This window comes from Tamandua tetradactyla, chromosome 21, assembly GCF_023851605.1.
Source record: "Tamandua tetradactyla isolate mTamTet1 chromosome 21, mTamTet1.pri, whole genome shotgun sequence".
In the NCBI taxonomy this organism is placed as follows: domain Eukaryota; kingdom Metazoa; phylum Chordata; class Mammalia; order Pilosa; family Myrmecophagidae; genus Tamandua; species Tamandua tetradactyla.
This window is the reverse complement of record NC_135347.1, coordinates 30134686-30153050: the sequence shown is the minus strand read 5'-3', so window position 1 is coordinate 30153050 and position 18365 is coordinate 30134686. Positions and strand designations below refer to the sequence as shown.

Here is an 18365-nt window from a genome sequence, read left to right as displayed (position 1 = left end):
GCTCCTGAATAGATGATATCTCTGGGAAGAGAGATGAAAGGAAAAGACTGAAGAAATACCTTCAGAAACACTACATTTTACAGAAGGATATAAACTAAGGAGACTACAGAGGAGAGAGGAGAAGGCTTACTCATTGAATGAACATACTATTAGAAGATTCACATCCTAGACCTTAAAAGTTTTAGAAGGCAGATTTTCAGATTCTGGAATTATCCCAAAATCGTACTTGAAAATCATGATAAGTTCAGAACTGTTATTGATGAACCAAAAATAAGTCATTTTAAAGGTCATTGCTTGGAATCAAATGCAAGTCATTTTCTTTTATAGTACCTTCCTTCGAGCTGATAAACACCGAGTTGGTAAGGCAGTGATATTTGGAATGAAGGGAATTGTATAATGAACAATTTCAGTAGGTCTGAGTTTAATTGGTCTGGGGGTAAGTACTTGACACATGGTAGATTTGTGATTCAACTATGATTCTACAGAAATCTTGCCATGGAAATTATAAACTTTCCATAAGCAGGAATTGTTCGGTGTTTCATTTTTCTTTAAAAGTAGTTAATTTCTTTCAAACCTTACTGCTTAGCTTAAACTAAAGAAAATCATTAAAACACAGCTAATTTCTGGTTTGAGTGTCTTGCATGTTGGTGGAGTGTTGCTTGTCATGATTTTATCACCTAACTACAGAGCATGATCAAGGTGACACATGTACTCTCTTCAGGATATTTCAAGGTTGCAAGGAATGTGCCCGAAGAAATTTATGCAGAAAGCGTGGGGCTCTTCCACTAGTTCTGGGTCTCTCCTGAAATTCTCACACCTTCTGCTCTGTAACCTGTCTAATCAACTGCTGAACTCATAGACTATGAGAGTTCTTGTGCTGTTTATCACTGCAAAAACTAAAAAAAAGCTTCAGAGATGTAAACATTACTCGCTCCAGGGCAGTGCATATTCTAGACAATCAATAAATGGTTGCTGAATTGTATAAATGCTGTCCTTTAACACTGAATTTCACGGCCGCAGGTTGGAAGATGCTTTTTTGGTTCTCCATTTCTATGGATTGAAATTGGTGTCTCCCTCCATGGGCCTCCTCTCTGCAACCCTATCTTTTTGGGCATGCCTTGAACACAGCACTTTCTACCAGGTGATATGATTATTTATTTTCTCATATATTTCTTTCAGCTAAATTTTTATAACCAGATTTGGTAGATTGCTTAGTAGATATTTGTACTTTACAAATATTTGTTGAATAAATGTAACCATTTCGTAAGATGAACTATTTTAAAAGTTCTCATGCCATCGAGATTTGCAAGTACATGTAAACTGAACAAGTTTATAAACTCATATAAGAAAAACATGCCCTCAAGGCCTATAAAATTAGATAACATTTCTCCATAAGTGAATGCCTAGAATTTTGATAAAAGGCAAAGTGTGAACTATGAATGCAGATAATTATTAAAAGAGGTCATAAGAACACTAACTTGAATTACATTGGGCCTGTTTGAGTCTATTATGTACCCTAGAACAGCCATGTTTTAATCCTGATCCAATCTTGTGGCAGCAGCCATTTCTTTTAATTGTGATTCAGCACTGTAGAGTGGAAACCTTTGATTAGATTATCTCCATGGAGATGTGGCATGCCCAACTGTGGGTGTGACATTTTGATTAGACGGAGATGTGACTCCGCCCATTCCAAGTAGGTCTTGATTAGTTTACTAGGGTCTTTCAAAGGGGAAACATTTTGGAGAAACCTCAGACATGACAGAGCCGAAAGAAGCTTCAGAGGAAAGCAGATGCAGATGCTTGGAGCCCAGTGGACATAGCCAGGTGCTTCCCATGAGATGTTAAGGAAGCCAGAACCTGGAGAGAACCAAGGGAAGCTAAGGGATGAAAGCCAGCAATGGAGAAGCAAAGTAAGGAGTCCCCAGAGAAACTGAGGCTGAGAGCAACAGAGCTCCGGAGTAAGGGGCCAGCAGAAGCCAGCCATATACCTGCCCAGCTGACAGAGGTGTTTCAGACCCCTCAGCCTTCATTAAATCAAGGTATCTTTCTCCGGGTGCCTTAGTTCAGACATTTTATCAGCACTAGAACTATATACTTGCAACTTAAAAATTCCCTTTTTAAAAGCCATTCCATTTTTGGTATTTTGCATTCGGCAGCTTAACGTACATTAATGCCATAGAAAGGAAGAAAGGGTATTTTGTTTTCTTCTACTAAGCTTTATATTTTGCTTTGGAAGAACTCAGTAAAGAAAGGTCTTAAAGTAAAATAAAAGTACATAATAAAAAAAGAAAAATCGTGACTTATTAGGTAGGTGTTTAGCAATGCTTCTGATTTTTACAGGGTAAATATCCAGTAGCTGAGCCTGTACCCACTCTGGTATCTTTGTATACCTGAGAGAAAATGACCTACTTGGACATGATGACCTTATGCCCAACCAAGGAGATCAAGTGACAGAATCCAGAATGGAACAACGCCAGTAGGAGTGATCTTTCCAGGAAAACGTCTGTCACAAGCTGAATGTGTTTACATTTTGGAGGCATTGGCAGATGTGCTCGTGGTTAGTCCATCTGTGTGGTTTTGGGAGGCTGAAGCTGAGGAAGATGTGGCTGGACAAACTCCCTATAATATCCTGAGTTGGTCTAGAAAATGCAAATGAGTACCTCATAGTACTTTCTGCTTTCTTCCTGTGCTGCTAGTGCCTTAAAGCTGATTTGTGTGTTGCCTAGAATGAGCAATAACATTTAAGTTTGAGACTTCCCTCAGGTCTCTCTCAAGGGCTGAGAGATTCCAGAGTCAGAGGTTATCCTGGAAGTTATCCTTACGCATTAAATAGATATCACCTTTTTTTTTTTTTTTTACATGGGCAGGCACTGGGAATCGAACCCAGGTTCTTAGTCATGGCAGGCAGGCATTCTTACCTGCTGAGCCACCGTGGCCTGCTGAGATATCACCTTTTTAATTAAGGTGTAACAGAGAGGCTGAAGGGAACTGCCTGAAAATGTAGACTGTGTTCCAGTCACCACGTTTCTTGAAGATGATTGTATAATGATAGAGCTTTCACAATGCAACTGTGTGATTGTGGGAAAAAAAAAAGTATGTAGCTGTAGTATAATTAATCTTTTGGAAGAGACAGCATTCATTTATCTAAAAATTCATGCAATTTTTTGAGACCATATAAAAATAGCAGTTTAGACATTTGTCATATTTAAGGGGATAATTTATAAAAATGTTTTGATCTATGTGAAAAAATTGACTAGAATAAGCATCATTTTTTGCAAGTGAATCTCTTAATTGTAATCTTTTCTTATATTGTTGGTTAAATGCAGAACTGGTGTCCAAAATATGTTCTTGAGAGCATGAATTCCATAGTAAATAGGACAATCTTCTATGGCTTTTAAAATAGAAATTGCTTCTTTTATTGTAAGATTCCACAGATACTGTACTATACCTATGTGCTTTCTGAATCTCTAAGAGGGAGCTATGTCAAGTTGTCATTCACAGAACTCATTTTTCTTGAGCATGCCCTGAGCTATTGTTCTTTTGTATTTACTTTGAAATTGAGTTAGCAATCAGCAACCTGGAAGAAAAAAATATATACATATTTACATATGTGTTGTGTATATACACACACATATATATACATTCATTCATGTGCTGGTTTGAATCCATTATACAACCCAGAAAAATCTATGTTTTTTTAATCCAGTCTTGTGTGAGCAGACCTATTGTTGGGTAGTACCTTTTGAGTAGGTCGTTTCCATGGAGATGTGACCCCACCCATTCAAGGTGGGTCTGAATCCTTTCCTGGAGCCTTCTATGAGAGGGAGCTTAGAGAAGCTAAGAAAAAAACTCCCACAAGCAAAAAGGACCTGTAGATGCTGAGAGAACCATTTGAAACCAGAAGCCAGGAAAGAATAGCAGATGTCACCATGTCCCTTTCCATGTGATAGAGGAAACCCAGATGCCAGCTCTCTTTCCTCCAGGAAGGTATCCTCTTGTTAGTGCCTTAATCTGGACATTTTCCTGACCTTTGAATTGTAACTTGTAACTTTATAAATCTCCTTTGTAAAAGCTAATTCATTTCTGGTATATTGTATCCTGGCAGCTTTAGCAAACCCAAACAATTTATTTCACATAATTTGTTCATTGGGATTGCAGAGAATAAGCAACTAAATGACTGGACTCTTTATTTTTAAAAAATAAATCAAGCAAATAGCATTGTTCTGATACTGGAGATTATTTTTGCTGTCATTGGTTCATGTTTGATGAACCCAGTACATAAAGGAAATCATTTGACTTCCCCCTTAGTCTGGAAATTAGCTTACTCCCATCTCCACTCAGAGATGGAATTGCATAAAAAATCAACATAAAATGTATGAGCTTAGCCAAATGCAGAATTTCATCCTTAAGAAATTTTTGTAAATTATTAATGGACATGATTGAAACATTAAATTTCAATAAAAACCTTTGGATATGAACTTTATTACTGACTTCTAACTAAAATAGCTGTAATCTGTCAGGTTTTAACATTAAGATAGTATAGTTTGTATGAAAAAATATAACCAGAGGAGTTTGGATAAAGAATTGGCAGTGTTTACCCAGCACCTTCCAAGGGAGAGACAGTGATCTGGAAGGCACAGATATTCTTTTCATTAGAGATGATTGATTTATTTGGGGACAAGAAATCATTTATTAGACTTTCACAAAGACTAAAAAATATTTCCCTCTATATAGTTACCTTTATTTCTGTGCTCATTAAATAACCATCTATTTGCAAGAACTCATTAGATAACATCTATTTACAAGTTTTCCAAGGAACTTGTTGCCAAAAAGAAACAGCACTATCAAAATGTGATGGTCAAGATCCTGGACTCTGAAGTCAAACAGACTGCTTGGTTTCAAATCCTGGTTATCTCACTCTTGAACTGTGTGATTCCAGCCAAGTCATTTAACATCTCTGCATGTATTTAACATCTCTGCATGTAAAATGTGGAAATTTGATACCCACCTCACAGGCTTGTTACTAGGATTAAATCAGTTAATATTTATAAAGTCTTTACGACAACGTTGGGTCTAGAAATTGATTCAAAGTTACTGGCCTAAAATTAGGACAACATAAGTTCTGTTAAAATAAGAAAGGTGAGATTTGAATTGGATTTATAAACTTTCTGTGAAAGTGTATTCAATCTATTTTAATTGAATATGATCTCTTGTGAATTAAGCTTGTTTGATTCAGTCCAAATACTAATAAAGTTTAGAAAAATATCAATCTCAATAAACTATCTGGAGAGGCCCTGCCTAACCAAAATGAGTAGGTCATTTAACACCTATTTTTCAAATTATAGTGTAAATATTAGAAGAGCTTGGAATAATGCAATGTTATTATAAGTAATATAAATATATATATTATTAGGCATTTGGAAACTGTATATCCCATTTTTTGACCTTGTGAAAGGTTTGATTTAAAAAAATAGTGTTCCAGCATTTCTTAACATATTTTCATTTATGTTTCAACAATTCAAAACAATTGGAAATTTCTGGTTTGAAGTTTTGTTTTTTTAATTTCCAGACTTCTCAGAGTTTTCACCAGGCTCTAATGCCTTATGAATCCAAGAGAGGTTTGTGGAATATGTAAACAGAGACCATTCATTTGCAAGGTGTCTTAAAGAACAATATTCCTCAGGCATTAATTTGGAAAGGACGGGGCTGTAATATAAAATAAGGCTTAATAGAAACATTTTAGGGAAACTATCCACAATTTCAGGCAATAATACACTTTATTCTAGAAGAATAAATATTTAAAAATAATCATTGCATTAGAAAGGAATTTTTTTTACCAGTGTATTTTAGATAATTGATTCAGAGTCACCAAAATTCATAGTGAAGGCCAGAACTCTTCCCTAAATCAAAAGTGGTATCTGTTTCATGAAATGTGATTATATTCTGGGTATAGATAGGAATGACACATTGTATGTGGATCTTTGAAAGTAAAAGTTAATTATGCAAATATAAAGATCCTTATTCATTAAACATTGTTATTGTTTATTGTCCCTCTCCAGCAAATGCTTCAAAATTGCAGAATGCTAAAAGTGAAATCATGGAATGACAGTTAATCATTTCTGCAAAAATGGTATAGAATCTGAAAACTAGACTTGCCAATTTTAGGAAGCTGTGGAAGCTATGGCAGCAGATTTAAGCATGAATGTTTTTCAGAATCATCTCCTGAAAGGTGAACCACAACTTGACAAAAGAGCAGTTGTGTAAGGAACCACTGGCCTCTTCTGCCATGAAATGAGAGTAAACCTCTGACAGTAGTCAGTGGAATTACACATGGGACATAAATAACTGTAATGTGTGTGACCCTTCATTCCCTCAACCACAGACAGAATGAAGCACTCTGCATCGTTACAGACTTCTTCGCATCCGATTGGCTTTGGATATTGTTCACATTCTCATGAATATACTTTAAATGAGATGATTTGCCACTGAGGTGTCAATGAGTGGGGCTGAGAGGAAGAGAGCGACTGCACTGGCAAAAGCTTGTCAAAAATGATCACCTGCTATTGACACAAAAAGTGGAACTGAGGGATTGGATATAAGAGATAAGAGAAAATTTGAAAAAAAAAGAATTTAATTTATTTTACAATTTTACAAATGGTAAAATAATAATACCCAAATGCTACACACAAGCAATAGGGAAACAGTGTTGAACAAAATGAACCTGACAGAATAGACCATATCCTTCAACTCACAATTAGTATCCGAAATACTCAGTAGCAATTATCCTGTGCAGCAATGGCTATCTCTGTAAACTCTTTTCTTTTTCCCGCTATATACATTTGAAACACTTGTGCTTTTGCCTACACAAAGAAACAGTATTTATTAAAAAGTGCTACTTAAATGAGACACAAGGCCTAAAGCCACAATCTGGAAACTGCAATTCAAACATTGTCAGCTTGAAGACTTTTTTTTTTAATTTCTATTTTTTAAGTTTTGGACATACTCGACCCTTATTGTAACTCTCACAATAAACGACATAGAGTTCAGTTATAAAGTAGTTCCCTCTTAAAGCAGGTTTAGTAACTGAAGTCTCAAAAGAACTTCTTTATTCTAAAATGATGTAATCTCCAGAATGGCTCACAGTGTAAACCCTGAAGATATAACACATATTGAGTGTGTGTAAATTACAGACCCTGTGTGTGGACACACAGATACACATATATAACATTGTATATATGCCTCACACATGTCTATTTGTACTATATAGATAATATCTATAGCACATATATAATAAAATATCTATTTCTAGGTGGGCTTTATTCAGAATTTCCTTAAATATGAACGATAACCTTCACTCACTCAGTTTTTTAAAACATTGGTATATGGAAAATGGTTGATGGTGAAACATTCAAACTTGTAGAGATAACAACTAACTATACATAACCCTTTCCACACCCCTTCCACAATTATAGATACTCCTTACAAAAACCATGAGAAAACATTTCTTTCGTGAACCAAATACCACATTATGTGCATTATGATTAACTGGCTCAATTAGAAATCAATATTTTTGTTCACCTTCCTTTTCCTGTGCAGTAGGTTACTAACTAGTTGGTATGTACACTACCCATAGCATTGTTTAAATAGATTGCTTCTGTAAGCATATATGTAGAAATACCCATTAGCAATTGATATACAATTCATATGATACACAATATATGAAGACATTTGAATGCACAGCCCCATCTTTCAGAGAGAAAAACTTCCACAGTAGTTTCATCAGTCCTGTGTCTGAATCATTAGATTTGCCCAGAAAATCTCTTACTGATTCATTTTCTTATTTCAGCAACTTACTATTAATTGTAGAACAGCCTAGATATTAATGATGAAAATGGTTCCAGGGCCTGTTCACGTCAACAGCACAGTAACACTATGTTCTCTAAAGGACAAGAATTTTTATAATCAGCTGCCTGAACATTGCCAGTTATAGGGCTAAATTGTGAGAAATAAAAAAATAAATTTCCAACATATGCTATTCACAAAAGAAAAAAAAAAAAAAAAAACCCAGTTAGTTTTGGTATGTATTTATAATTTGATTTTGTCATGGTCCCTTATGAGTTACATCTTAATTCTCTTTCTTATTCTTGCTGTTAGCCTTCAATAATCTCCTTATTCTTTACCTATAAGAAGGTCTTAGCATGGAGCAAAGGAGGAGGGCAGATGGGAGGGTATACAATAGGGAATGAAATGGTCTTATACAGTTTGTCTTCTTTGAACACTAAATGCCTTTAATTGAATTCATTCTCGAGTGATGAAAGTTCCCTGAGATGCACAAAAGTAGTCTCAGTCGATGCTGAAGCCCTTTTTGATGCAGGACGTTTTCAAAACTGGGCAAAGTATTTAGAGATCACAAAGCGTAGTGTGACAAAGCAATGTGAAGAAGCTAAAAAGGCACTACTCAATGCATTATGAGATCAGCATCAATGCACAGAACAGTGAATGGTAGGGATGCTTTAGTGTGACCTTCAAAATTGTTTAAATACATTTGTTGAAAAATGCAACAAAAATAATATGGCACTTTGCTGCTGTTTTTTAAGATATATTTTGAATGAGTGCCCAGATGGATTTTACTCATAAGAATGTATTTACTTGCAATGTCTAGACTTGCACTGAATTCAAATCAAGGGAGTCTCCACCAACTTATCATCTGCAATTAGTTCAAATCAAGGTTCTATAAATCACCTACTTTTGATTTGTCATGGTTCCTTATGCCCCCTTATGGGTTAAATGGACCCATTTATGGGTCCCATTAAATGTAACTTTCCAACTTTATATTGAAAATATGTGCTAATTCTTTAAAAATTTGAAATAGATAACTGGTTCAATCATAGAGGACGTCAGTGTTGTGCCCATTTTTAGTCATGCATCTCCTTTATGCATTCTGTTTTGTTTTCTGAGAGGCACATGAGTTCTCAGAAGGTATAATCCTCTGTAACCCAAGGCTCTGATATATATTTAAAAATAATAATACCACATATTATTAGAATCATTGAGAATTATACTCAAATACATACATACATATATATATATATTCCCCTTTCCTAAGAAATAAAACATATATATTCCCCATGCCATTTCTTTTCTCCTCAGACTGCCTTCCCTACGAAACAAGAAGTCAAATAATTTGTTTCAGGCCAAGAGTAGAAGTGGGAATGCAGTGCTTCTGTTTTTCTTTTTCTAAAGACACAGTTTACCATCAGAATTATCTACCAGAATAATTCAACTGGCATATTGGTCAATTCTGTTACACATGAAAATTTTAATATCACTTTATTTTGTTAATAATCTAATGTTTTTTTAATTTTAAAAACATTAATGTGATGTGACTAAATCTGACTACAGAAAAATATTGGAAAATTTATTCTAAAGGACAAAATAATCCATAAAATTATTATGAAATGTAAAATTATAAAAGCCTTCATTCAAATAAAAATAAAGTTTGAGTTTGGAAAAGTTAAAATGCGTAGAGACAACCTTCATATTAGTAGCACAATAGTATCTTAGTAGTATGTTATTTCCATGAAAAGAAAATTATTTGTTGTGTAGAACTGTCAGTATAATCTTTGGAACCAAAAGTATATTTTTTTGTAATTTTATGGTCTTATATGACATGGAATACCTTTCCTTTAGAATAGCACAAGATTACCAGTGGTACAGTTTAGCTGGTACTTTCTACACCCTCAAAAAAATCTAGACGTTTAGATTTCTGCAAAATAAAACCTTATTTTAAAAGTCTTTGTGTGATTGCTCTTTAAGAAATAAGAACTTTAAAAATGATTATTTCAAGGTTGTTTATCTCATTCATATTTATCTTAGAAAGGATTTTTAAGCACCCCAATTCCCAAATCAAAAGAGAGTCCAGGAAAGAAACTGAAACATAAACAAACCAAAAAAACCATAAAATTCATGATCAGACTCAAGAGTCTTGACTGAAGGCATTTGTTCAATCTAATGAATTTCACTCCTCCAACTGTCTCCATCATTATTTCTGCTGACAGGGATGGTTTGATTTCTCCAAGGGCTGAGTTTTGTTCCTGGGTTTTCCTCTTCTAATGTGCTTGGCTTTGCAGTCACAGCCCAACAGCGATGAACATATTTTCCTTTTGACTAATGATGAATGAATGTGTTGTTGGATCTTGTAAACACTCCTGATTTTATACATTCAAGCTGTGTTCTCAGTGGAAGTGGCACTTACTAGGACCCTTGAAGTCAAAATATTTAGTTTTTAGAGCACTTTGCAGGTATTTCATCAGCTGGTAATGGATTTTTCATAATGTCTTTGATCAACCTTTCAGTTGCTTGGTGGATGCTGAAACCCAGCTTTGCTTAGGATCCTATTTTCAAATCTTGGGAAGCATCTTCAGAAAAGAAGTGCATTTCAGTTTTGTTTGTCTGTCTTTAAATGTGCTTTATTGCTTTACACACTTTCCTGTTGTAAGTTTTAGAGCTCCTCTATTATGTAGCACATTTAATGTTTTGAATTCTAATGGCATTCTATGGGGACTTGCGTTGGAAAAGTACCTATATTTTAAGTCATCATAGTAATGATATTTGACAGCTTTTCCATTCAAATCCTTAGGGAAAGGCCAGAAACCATACAGATGAATTTCATCACAGAATCGTGTGGCAAGTGTATACATGAGGAGACCTGTGCTGGGTCTTTTGATGGGTACTTTGTTTGTCAGCCAGTAACTGGAAAAAAATAGAAGAAAAGAATTTAAAGAAACACACATGACATCATATAGCAACTATGCTATGTAGAATTAGCATAAAAATAAAATTTAAAAAGTATCTTTATAAATAATATTAAAAGGATAACTATAAAATTAATATGTTTCTTGAACATTTAGAAAATTTAATACCTAAATTATATTTTCTTTATTCTTTATTTTGTAGCTTGTTCTTAGGATCATATAAATAGCCAGAGGACATGGAAGGCTGATAAATATTACTGTTGAATCATACAGTCAAAATGAATTAGAAGCAAACATTTACAAAAAGGTACAATGATAGGCCAGGGATTGAGCAATCCTCCTTGAAAAAAAGAACTTGAAACTATGCTACAGATTTTCGAAATGTCTATGTCAAGTAAAACTCTAAACAAATAAATGCTTTGCCTGCACTATACCAATCACTATTCAACTTTAATTGTACAAGGCACATTTTACCAAAGCAAATTTTATAAATACTGCTGCAAACGGAGGACATCATCAACATGGTCAAATAAGACATCTCCTGGAAAAAACCTCCTCAGAGATTCAGCAAATAAAAGTACAAATCCCACTTCCCTAAAACTCTAGAGGATAGTAGGGACTGGAGAAGGATTCTACAAATGCTGAAATGAAGAAAAAGAAAAATAATAAGGAAGAGAATTGCCTTCTGAGGATGCCGGTTTCAGTCTATCCCCTTAACCAACCCATATAGCTTGTGAGTCCCTCAGAGACCAAGAAGTCTGTATCCCTCCCTCCCACCAATGACACAGACTTTAGAGAAGAGAGTGCTCAAACCCCACACATATCCAGGTACTGAATCCAGGTACTTGGAAGTCTGCCGAGACCCAGGGTAGAATACAAACCCCTTAGGAGTGTTACATGCATAAGGGCATGCAGGGGAGATAAGATGAGATAAGCTATGGTTGAGAAGTGGTGCACTCACTCAGTCTAGTTTCTAAGGCTGGACCAACTAACACAGAATGGGACTTTTCTGGAGTGACCCACCTTTTTGGATTAACCTTATCTTGTTCCCCTAGTGGAGAATAAACTGGGGGCAGAAAAGCCTCAGAGAGACAGGGAAAAAAAATGGAGAGGTGCTAAATTGAACTGCTGTAACACAGTAATCCCCAGAACTGAAGAATTCATGGAAAATAGGACAATGAGTGTGGAAGAGAATTTAAACATGACAGGAGCTGGGGAGAAAATGTTGCACAAAAATAAACAGAATAGACAAGATTCCCAGAGAAGGAACAGAGGAAAAGGGGTATTCTCCAGGATGTTAAACAACTGCACAAAAAGTGTAATCTCAAAAATCACATCACTTTACAGGGAAAGAAACAGATGAGGAGCTGAAAAAGCTGATGCATTAGACATAGGCTATTCTAATGATCTAGAATGAGGTGGACTAAACATCAAAGACAAGCCTTATTACAAAGTCAATTAATAAAACCATAGGTAAGAAAGAGAAGTTGGCCTCAGAGTAAACTCATCACTTTTTTTAGGTATCAGTAAAGAAAAAAAAAAAAAAAATTACAAACCATACTAAAAGCAGGAAGTTACGGCCAAGCAAAGGAACAAATGAAAACTTCAGAGGAGACACAGAATTTGGAATAACAAAGACTACCAAGTCAACTCAACTGGAAAAGAATAGTTTCTTCATATGTTCTTGGGAAAACTGGCTATCTATAGGCAAAAAATGAAAGACGATCCCTATCTCACACCATATACAAATATTAACTCATAATGGATCAAAGACCTAAATATAAGAACCAGGAATATAAAACTCTTAGAAGAAAATGTATGGAAGCATCTTCAAGATCTTGTGCTAATTTTACAGCAAAAGCACAAGCAATGAAAGAAAAAACAAAAAAACAAAAATCAAATGGTTAGCAATTTTTATGCATCAAAGGACTTAGTCATGTATGTGTGTAGAGATTTGTCAATAAACATATTTTAAACAGGACTTAGTTATGAATTAAAAATAGAACTTATACAATGGGAGAAAATATTTGGAGACCACATATCCAACAAGGGTTTAATATTCAGAATATATAAAGAAATCCTACAACTCAACAATAAAAAGACAAAAATTCAATTTAAAAAATGAGCAAAAGACTTGAATAGACATTCTCCAAAGAGGAATTACAAATTGCTAAAAAGCACATTAAAAAAATGTCAAACATCATGATTGGGGAAATGCAAATCATAACCATGATATCATTTCACACTCACTAGAATGGCCTTTATGTAAAAAAAAAAAGGAAAGTATAAGTTTTGGAGAGGCTGTGGAAAAATAGAACACTCATTCATTGCTGGTTGGTATGTAAAAATGGTGTAGCTACTGTGAGAGACAGTTTGGCAGTTTCTCAGGAAGCTAAGTATAGAATAACCATATGATCCAGCAACCCCACTACTAGGTATATACCCAGAAAGGCTGAAAGCAGGGACTCAAACAGGTATATGTACACTGATGTTCACTGAATCATTATTCACAATTGCTAAAAGATAGAAGCAACCCAAGTGTCTATCCACTGATTTTATGGTATATACATAACAATGAGACGTTATTCAGTCCTGAATAAGGATGAAGTCCTTATGCCTGTGGCAACACGGGTGAACGTTGAAGACATTATACTGAGTGAAATAAACCAGGTGCAAAAGGACAAAAAATGTATGATCTCACTGGTGAACTAATTATAACAAACAAGCTCACAGAGTTAGAATCTAGAATATAGGTTACCAGGAGATAGATTGGAGTAAGAGAATGGGGAATTGATATTTGACTTGTACAGGATTTCTATTTAGGTTGGTAGTAAAGGTTTGGAAATGGATGGTGGTGATGGTAACACATTATCTGAGCATAATCAACAGCACTGAATTACAGAGGTACATGTAGTTAAAAGGGAAAACTTTGGGTGGTACGACGGTGACTCAGTGGCAGAATTCTTGCCTGCCATGCCAGAGACCCGGGATCAATTTCCTGTGCCTGCCTATGCCAAAAACAAAAAAACGGGTACAGTGCAAGACGTATATATTATTAGAATACAAATTAAAAGATAAAACACAGTATTGTACAACATAGTAAACATCTATTGTAGATGAGTGAGTATATAATAGTACAGGTATAAGAATGTTCTTTCATGAATTATAACAAATATATGATATTAATACAAGCTGTTAATACTAGAGTGGTATATAGGAAAAACATACCTAATATAAATTATGGGTGATAGATTATAGTATGATTTTAATAATCTTTAATCAATTGTATCAAAAGTAACTACTATTAAAAATGTACAATTATAAAAAGGTGCTGTCATCAATTATAACAAATGTTGCACAACAATGCAAGGTGTTGGTGGGGGGTGGTATATGGGAATCCTGTATTTTATGCATGATTGTTTATAAATCCACAACTTCTCTAATAAAAAATTAAGAAACTAAAAACATAAAACATTAAAGATTATCGCCACAAGCAATGTAAGAACAAAAAAGACTAAGAACATATAGTTGCAAAATAATTGCTAAATAGTTGATTACTTATATAATTTAACATTTCACTTAACAGGTAAAATACACTTCAATGCTCGTAAATATTTTATGATGTTCATTTGCAAAAGCAATAAAATACTCCGATTGTTCAGATTCATCACTGTCATTGTTTCCAGATTTTGTTTGTCTGAAAAACAGGCAAACTCACAAGTTAATCACCACTGTTGGAGGGAGGGGATTTTCCAGTCTCTCCTGGCATATTCATTTCCTCAAGACAATTGTCTATGTGGAACCAGTTAAATGAGGAAGGGTGTGGATTTCTCCTACTTTCAAAGTTTTCCAATTATAAATAGAATAAACTTTACACAATTGTTTTTGTTTTGTTTTTACATAGATATTATTTCATTTACTATATTTAGGGAAATCTATGTCCTGCAATCCAAAAGTAGAACAAGATTATTTCTTGTTCTTTTTTGTCTTTAATATACTCATGTTGGATTTTACATATTATTCTTTACTACTTTATAAGCAGCTATGAAACTTTCTGTGGGGGAATGACGTGAAATGTGGGAAAAAAAAAACTTAAAATATTATCTTACTTCATTAGCTTGAAGACATGTTGGACTCTCAAACATCACTACAAAAATCCGAAACAGGAAATAGCTATTATCCTTTCCAATTCTTTTACCTTTCCTCTCCTTTCTCTCAACCATGATCTGTCTTTCATATTTTGTGTTTATCTCATTTTGTGCAGGTCAAGGCTCTAAATATTCTAAGCAATGTGAAATGCTTTACATAACTTTTGTTACAAAAATTGCCTTGAGAAACACTGTTCTGAGTAAAGAAGATTCATAAAGAATTTCAGAGGGTAACATCTCAGAACTTGTTTACAACCCAAAGCAGCTGAATAAGCAAAACCCACAGACCAAATGTAAAGATCTTGAAGAAACCACAGACATGATTCCATGCAATGATCATATCTGTCTACCATTTATCATACCATGATATATCCTGAAACACTCTTGGCTCCAAGAAAGCAGGTGTTCATAAATTGAAATTATGATCATAGGAAAGTTTTATGGGTATGATCTTTGTACATTTACACAAGTCAGTTGATGAAGTTGGTTAATTAAAAATTTTTAAAAATCAATAAAAAATTTTTATTTCCATGAGAGAATGTAAATGATTGGGAATAGTCATGCAGTATTAAAATTATGCTGAATTACCTTAGAGAAAACAAGCAGAAAATAATATTGTGCTATATTATTTGTATAGGACTCCAAGATCACATTACATGTGAATCTAATATCACAATGTAAATTAATGCTTTCTATTTCCTAATTCTGGAGAGATCGCCTGGAAACTCACTTAACCATGGCCAGTCATGGACAAGATGCTAAAGCAATTTTTATATGCAATAAAAATAAGCAGTTCTAATATTAGAAAGAAATACTGACAGCAAAATCAATAGCTTTATATGTTTCAAAAACTACATTACAGATGTATAATCAGTCAACATTTCTTGGTCCAGGGCATCATAAGAAATATCACAAATAGAAAGTAAATAAGGTTGTGTTTTTACTTACAAGTAGCTGAAATCTAAAATCAGAGCTGGGCACATGAATACTATAGAGATGTCAGTCCATCCAAAAGAAAATACAGAACAGAAAAAAATTAAGTCTTGGGAAAATTCTCAACTCTGTGATGTGACTGCAGTGAGGACTTCAATGAAGGAAATAAATTTGTGAAGGTTTTATGAAAAAATATATTCTTGTATATTAATTACAATTGTGGATTTGAAACGTAAACTCTCATCACATAGTATTCTATTTTAAAATAATGGATAAAAGTAATGGATAGAGAGGCTTTCAGAACTTGTGGTCTTGGCCCAAATAAATTAATCTACACAGTTCAAATAATGGTTTCAATTAACTTTGTTTCAGAAATGCTGACCGATGAAGAAATACATTTATGATGCTTGGCTTACTACAATTTGAATAATTTCAGAGAAAAACAAATTACCTATTTGTCCAGACAATTTTGGAGATGCAACACAAAAACGAATCCACTTTTCTTTGATTTGTAAAGACATATCATAAGATCACAGTTCAATGTAACAGCTAAATTTAAATAAAATCTTAAAGCAGGTCAAGAACTAAAGCTGCAAGTAATATTCTGTAAAATAAATATATGGGAGTTGATAGAATATAGTTTGTAACAGTTTACCATGTGCTTCTCATAAATCTAACGTCACGCTTAGAGTTGTACAAGGCAATCTAAATTATTGAGATTTGATATTTGCCTTAGAACATATGTGAAATGGACACAACTGATATTCTCTTTTACTAGCATAATTAGTTAAAAGAAACCTGTCAAATTTATAAGTAAAGCCTAGTGTACAATATCAAAATCCATTTGAATGCATCTACTTATATACAAACTGACATCTAAAATCTATAAATTGCTCATAAGGAGGCTATCAAAAGTAGACAGATTATCAGCTTAAGTTTTTAAACCTGATTAGAAAAAATTACATTGAAATAGTGCACTGATGAAATAATAAAATACACAGACTTCACTTATGTAAATGGTGTTTTAAATTTTTATCTCAAATTCATGTTGGTTATAGTTTTAAAATATAGCAATGTCTGCAATCTGGAAATAATTTAGTCTTCACATATGTATTATTATTTTTTTCATGGAAATGGATTTTTAAATTATAAAATCAATGACAGCTTCCTGTAGAAAATTTGAAGCAAAAAGAAATGCATGAACAAGAAAAACACTACCCCTAATCCAACCACATAGAGAAAATTACTGCTAAAACTTGCTGTGTATTTTTGTTTCTCTGCTTGTTTTGGATCTTGACATATATTGCAACCATTCATAGATTTACACAGCACATTCTTCATCAGTTAGGCTATGCTTTAGTTCTGATATTTAAAAATTCCTCCGTCCCCTCTCTTCCCCTCAACCCCTCCCCTCCCTTCCTTCCTTCCTTCCGTCCTTCCTGTCTTAATATAGCAATACTCTGACCTGTTACATGAAATAAACATGGATTTTGTTCTTGCGAAGCAAGCTGCCTTTTTGACACTTCCTCCAACATGTAAGCCCCGTTTCTACTTACTTCATTTCTTATCTTACTTCAGATAAGCTCAACACCTGGAATACTTTTGCCCACAAGCCAGTTTACTATAGAAGGTAGACAAACTTCATTTTATGCTCAGTAGACTTGGGTTTGAATCTCTGAAATAATACATATTAACCATAAACACTTGGAAAACCACTTTCTCAAACCTTGATTAATAGCATTTAACATGTAAGGTTGTTGTAGTCGTGTAAATGTGATAGCAAGTATGAAAGAACAAAGCTTAACACTTGACATAATGATATGGGTTGAATCTCAAAATGCCCCAGACAATCCATTCTTCAGTCCCACCCTCAAATCCTACTCTCTCTTGATTCTATGGCCAGATATTGACTAGGCAGTTGTGGCCCAGCCATTAGTTTGGAAACAAAAACTATGGCTTTGAGGTTTCCTCTATGATTCTATTTTTGTTTCAAATCACTCTCCACAAAGCTACACACTCTGAGAAAAGAAACTGTTCTTGCTCTTGCTTTCCTTCCTCCTCCACATTCCACTTCTTTTCATTTCTTTCTACTTTTAATCTATTGCAAAGCAAAGATGGTAGTAAATGTTCTGGATTTGAAAACCAGCAATCCTTTAGATTTTATCTCATAATCAAATCAGATAATAACCACCTGATGAGTCAAAATGGCTGGTTATTTTGAGCAACAAAGTTTCACTAAGAAAGGTAAAAAAAAAATTAGTCAGGATCATCGTATACACTGATGAGAGTTCATCATGTTTACATTTAACTCGGCGGTCAATCTTTATACACTTGACAATGTACTGGCAACCAAGGAATATTAATTTGCATTTATATTTAAATAAAGAAGTCTAAAAGGTTAGAAATAATGATTTCTTCTTGAGATATCATGCCTTTTCCAAAAATCAGATGACAATTTCTAGGAGAATTTGAATATAGAGGCAGAAGTACAATTGTGCCAAGTGTTACTTTAATGTCATAATTTATGCAA

The 18365-nt window shown here is 34.1% G+C and overlaps 1 protein-coding gene across 1 annotated transcript in view; it reads right to left on the bottom strand.

The window, feature by feature from the left end:
- Positions 1-6613: 6613 nt before the first annotated feature.
- Positions 6614-18365, bottom strand: part of ST8SIA4 (ST8 alpha-N-acetyl-neuraminide alpha-2,8-sialyltransferase 4) — a 104457-nt gene continuing 92705 nt past the window's right edge. Inside the window, 1 exon segment of the mRNA XM_077139069.1 lies at positions 6614-10752. Within this exon segment, the coding sequence (XP_076995184.1) occupies positions 10470-10752 (283 nt within the window). The 3' untranslated portion in view covers positions 6614-10469.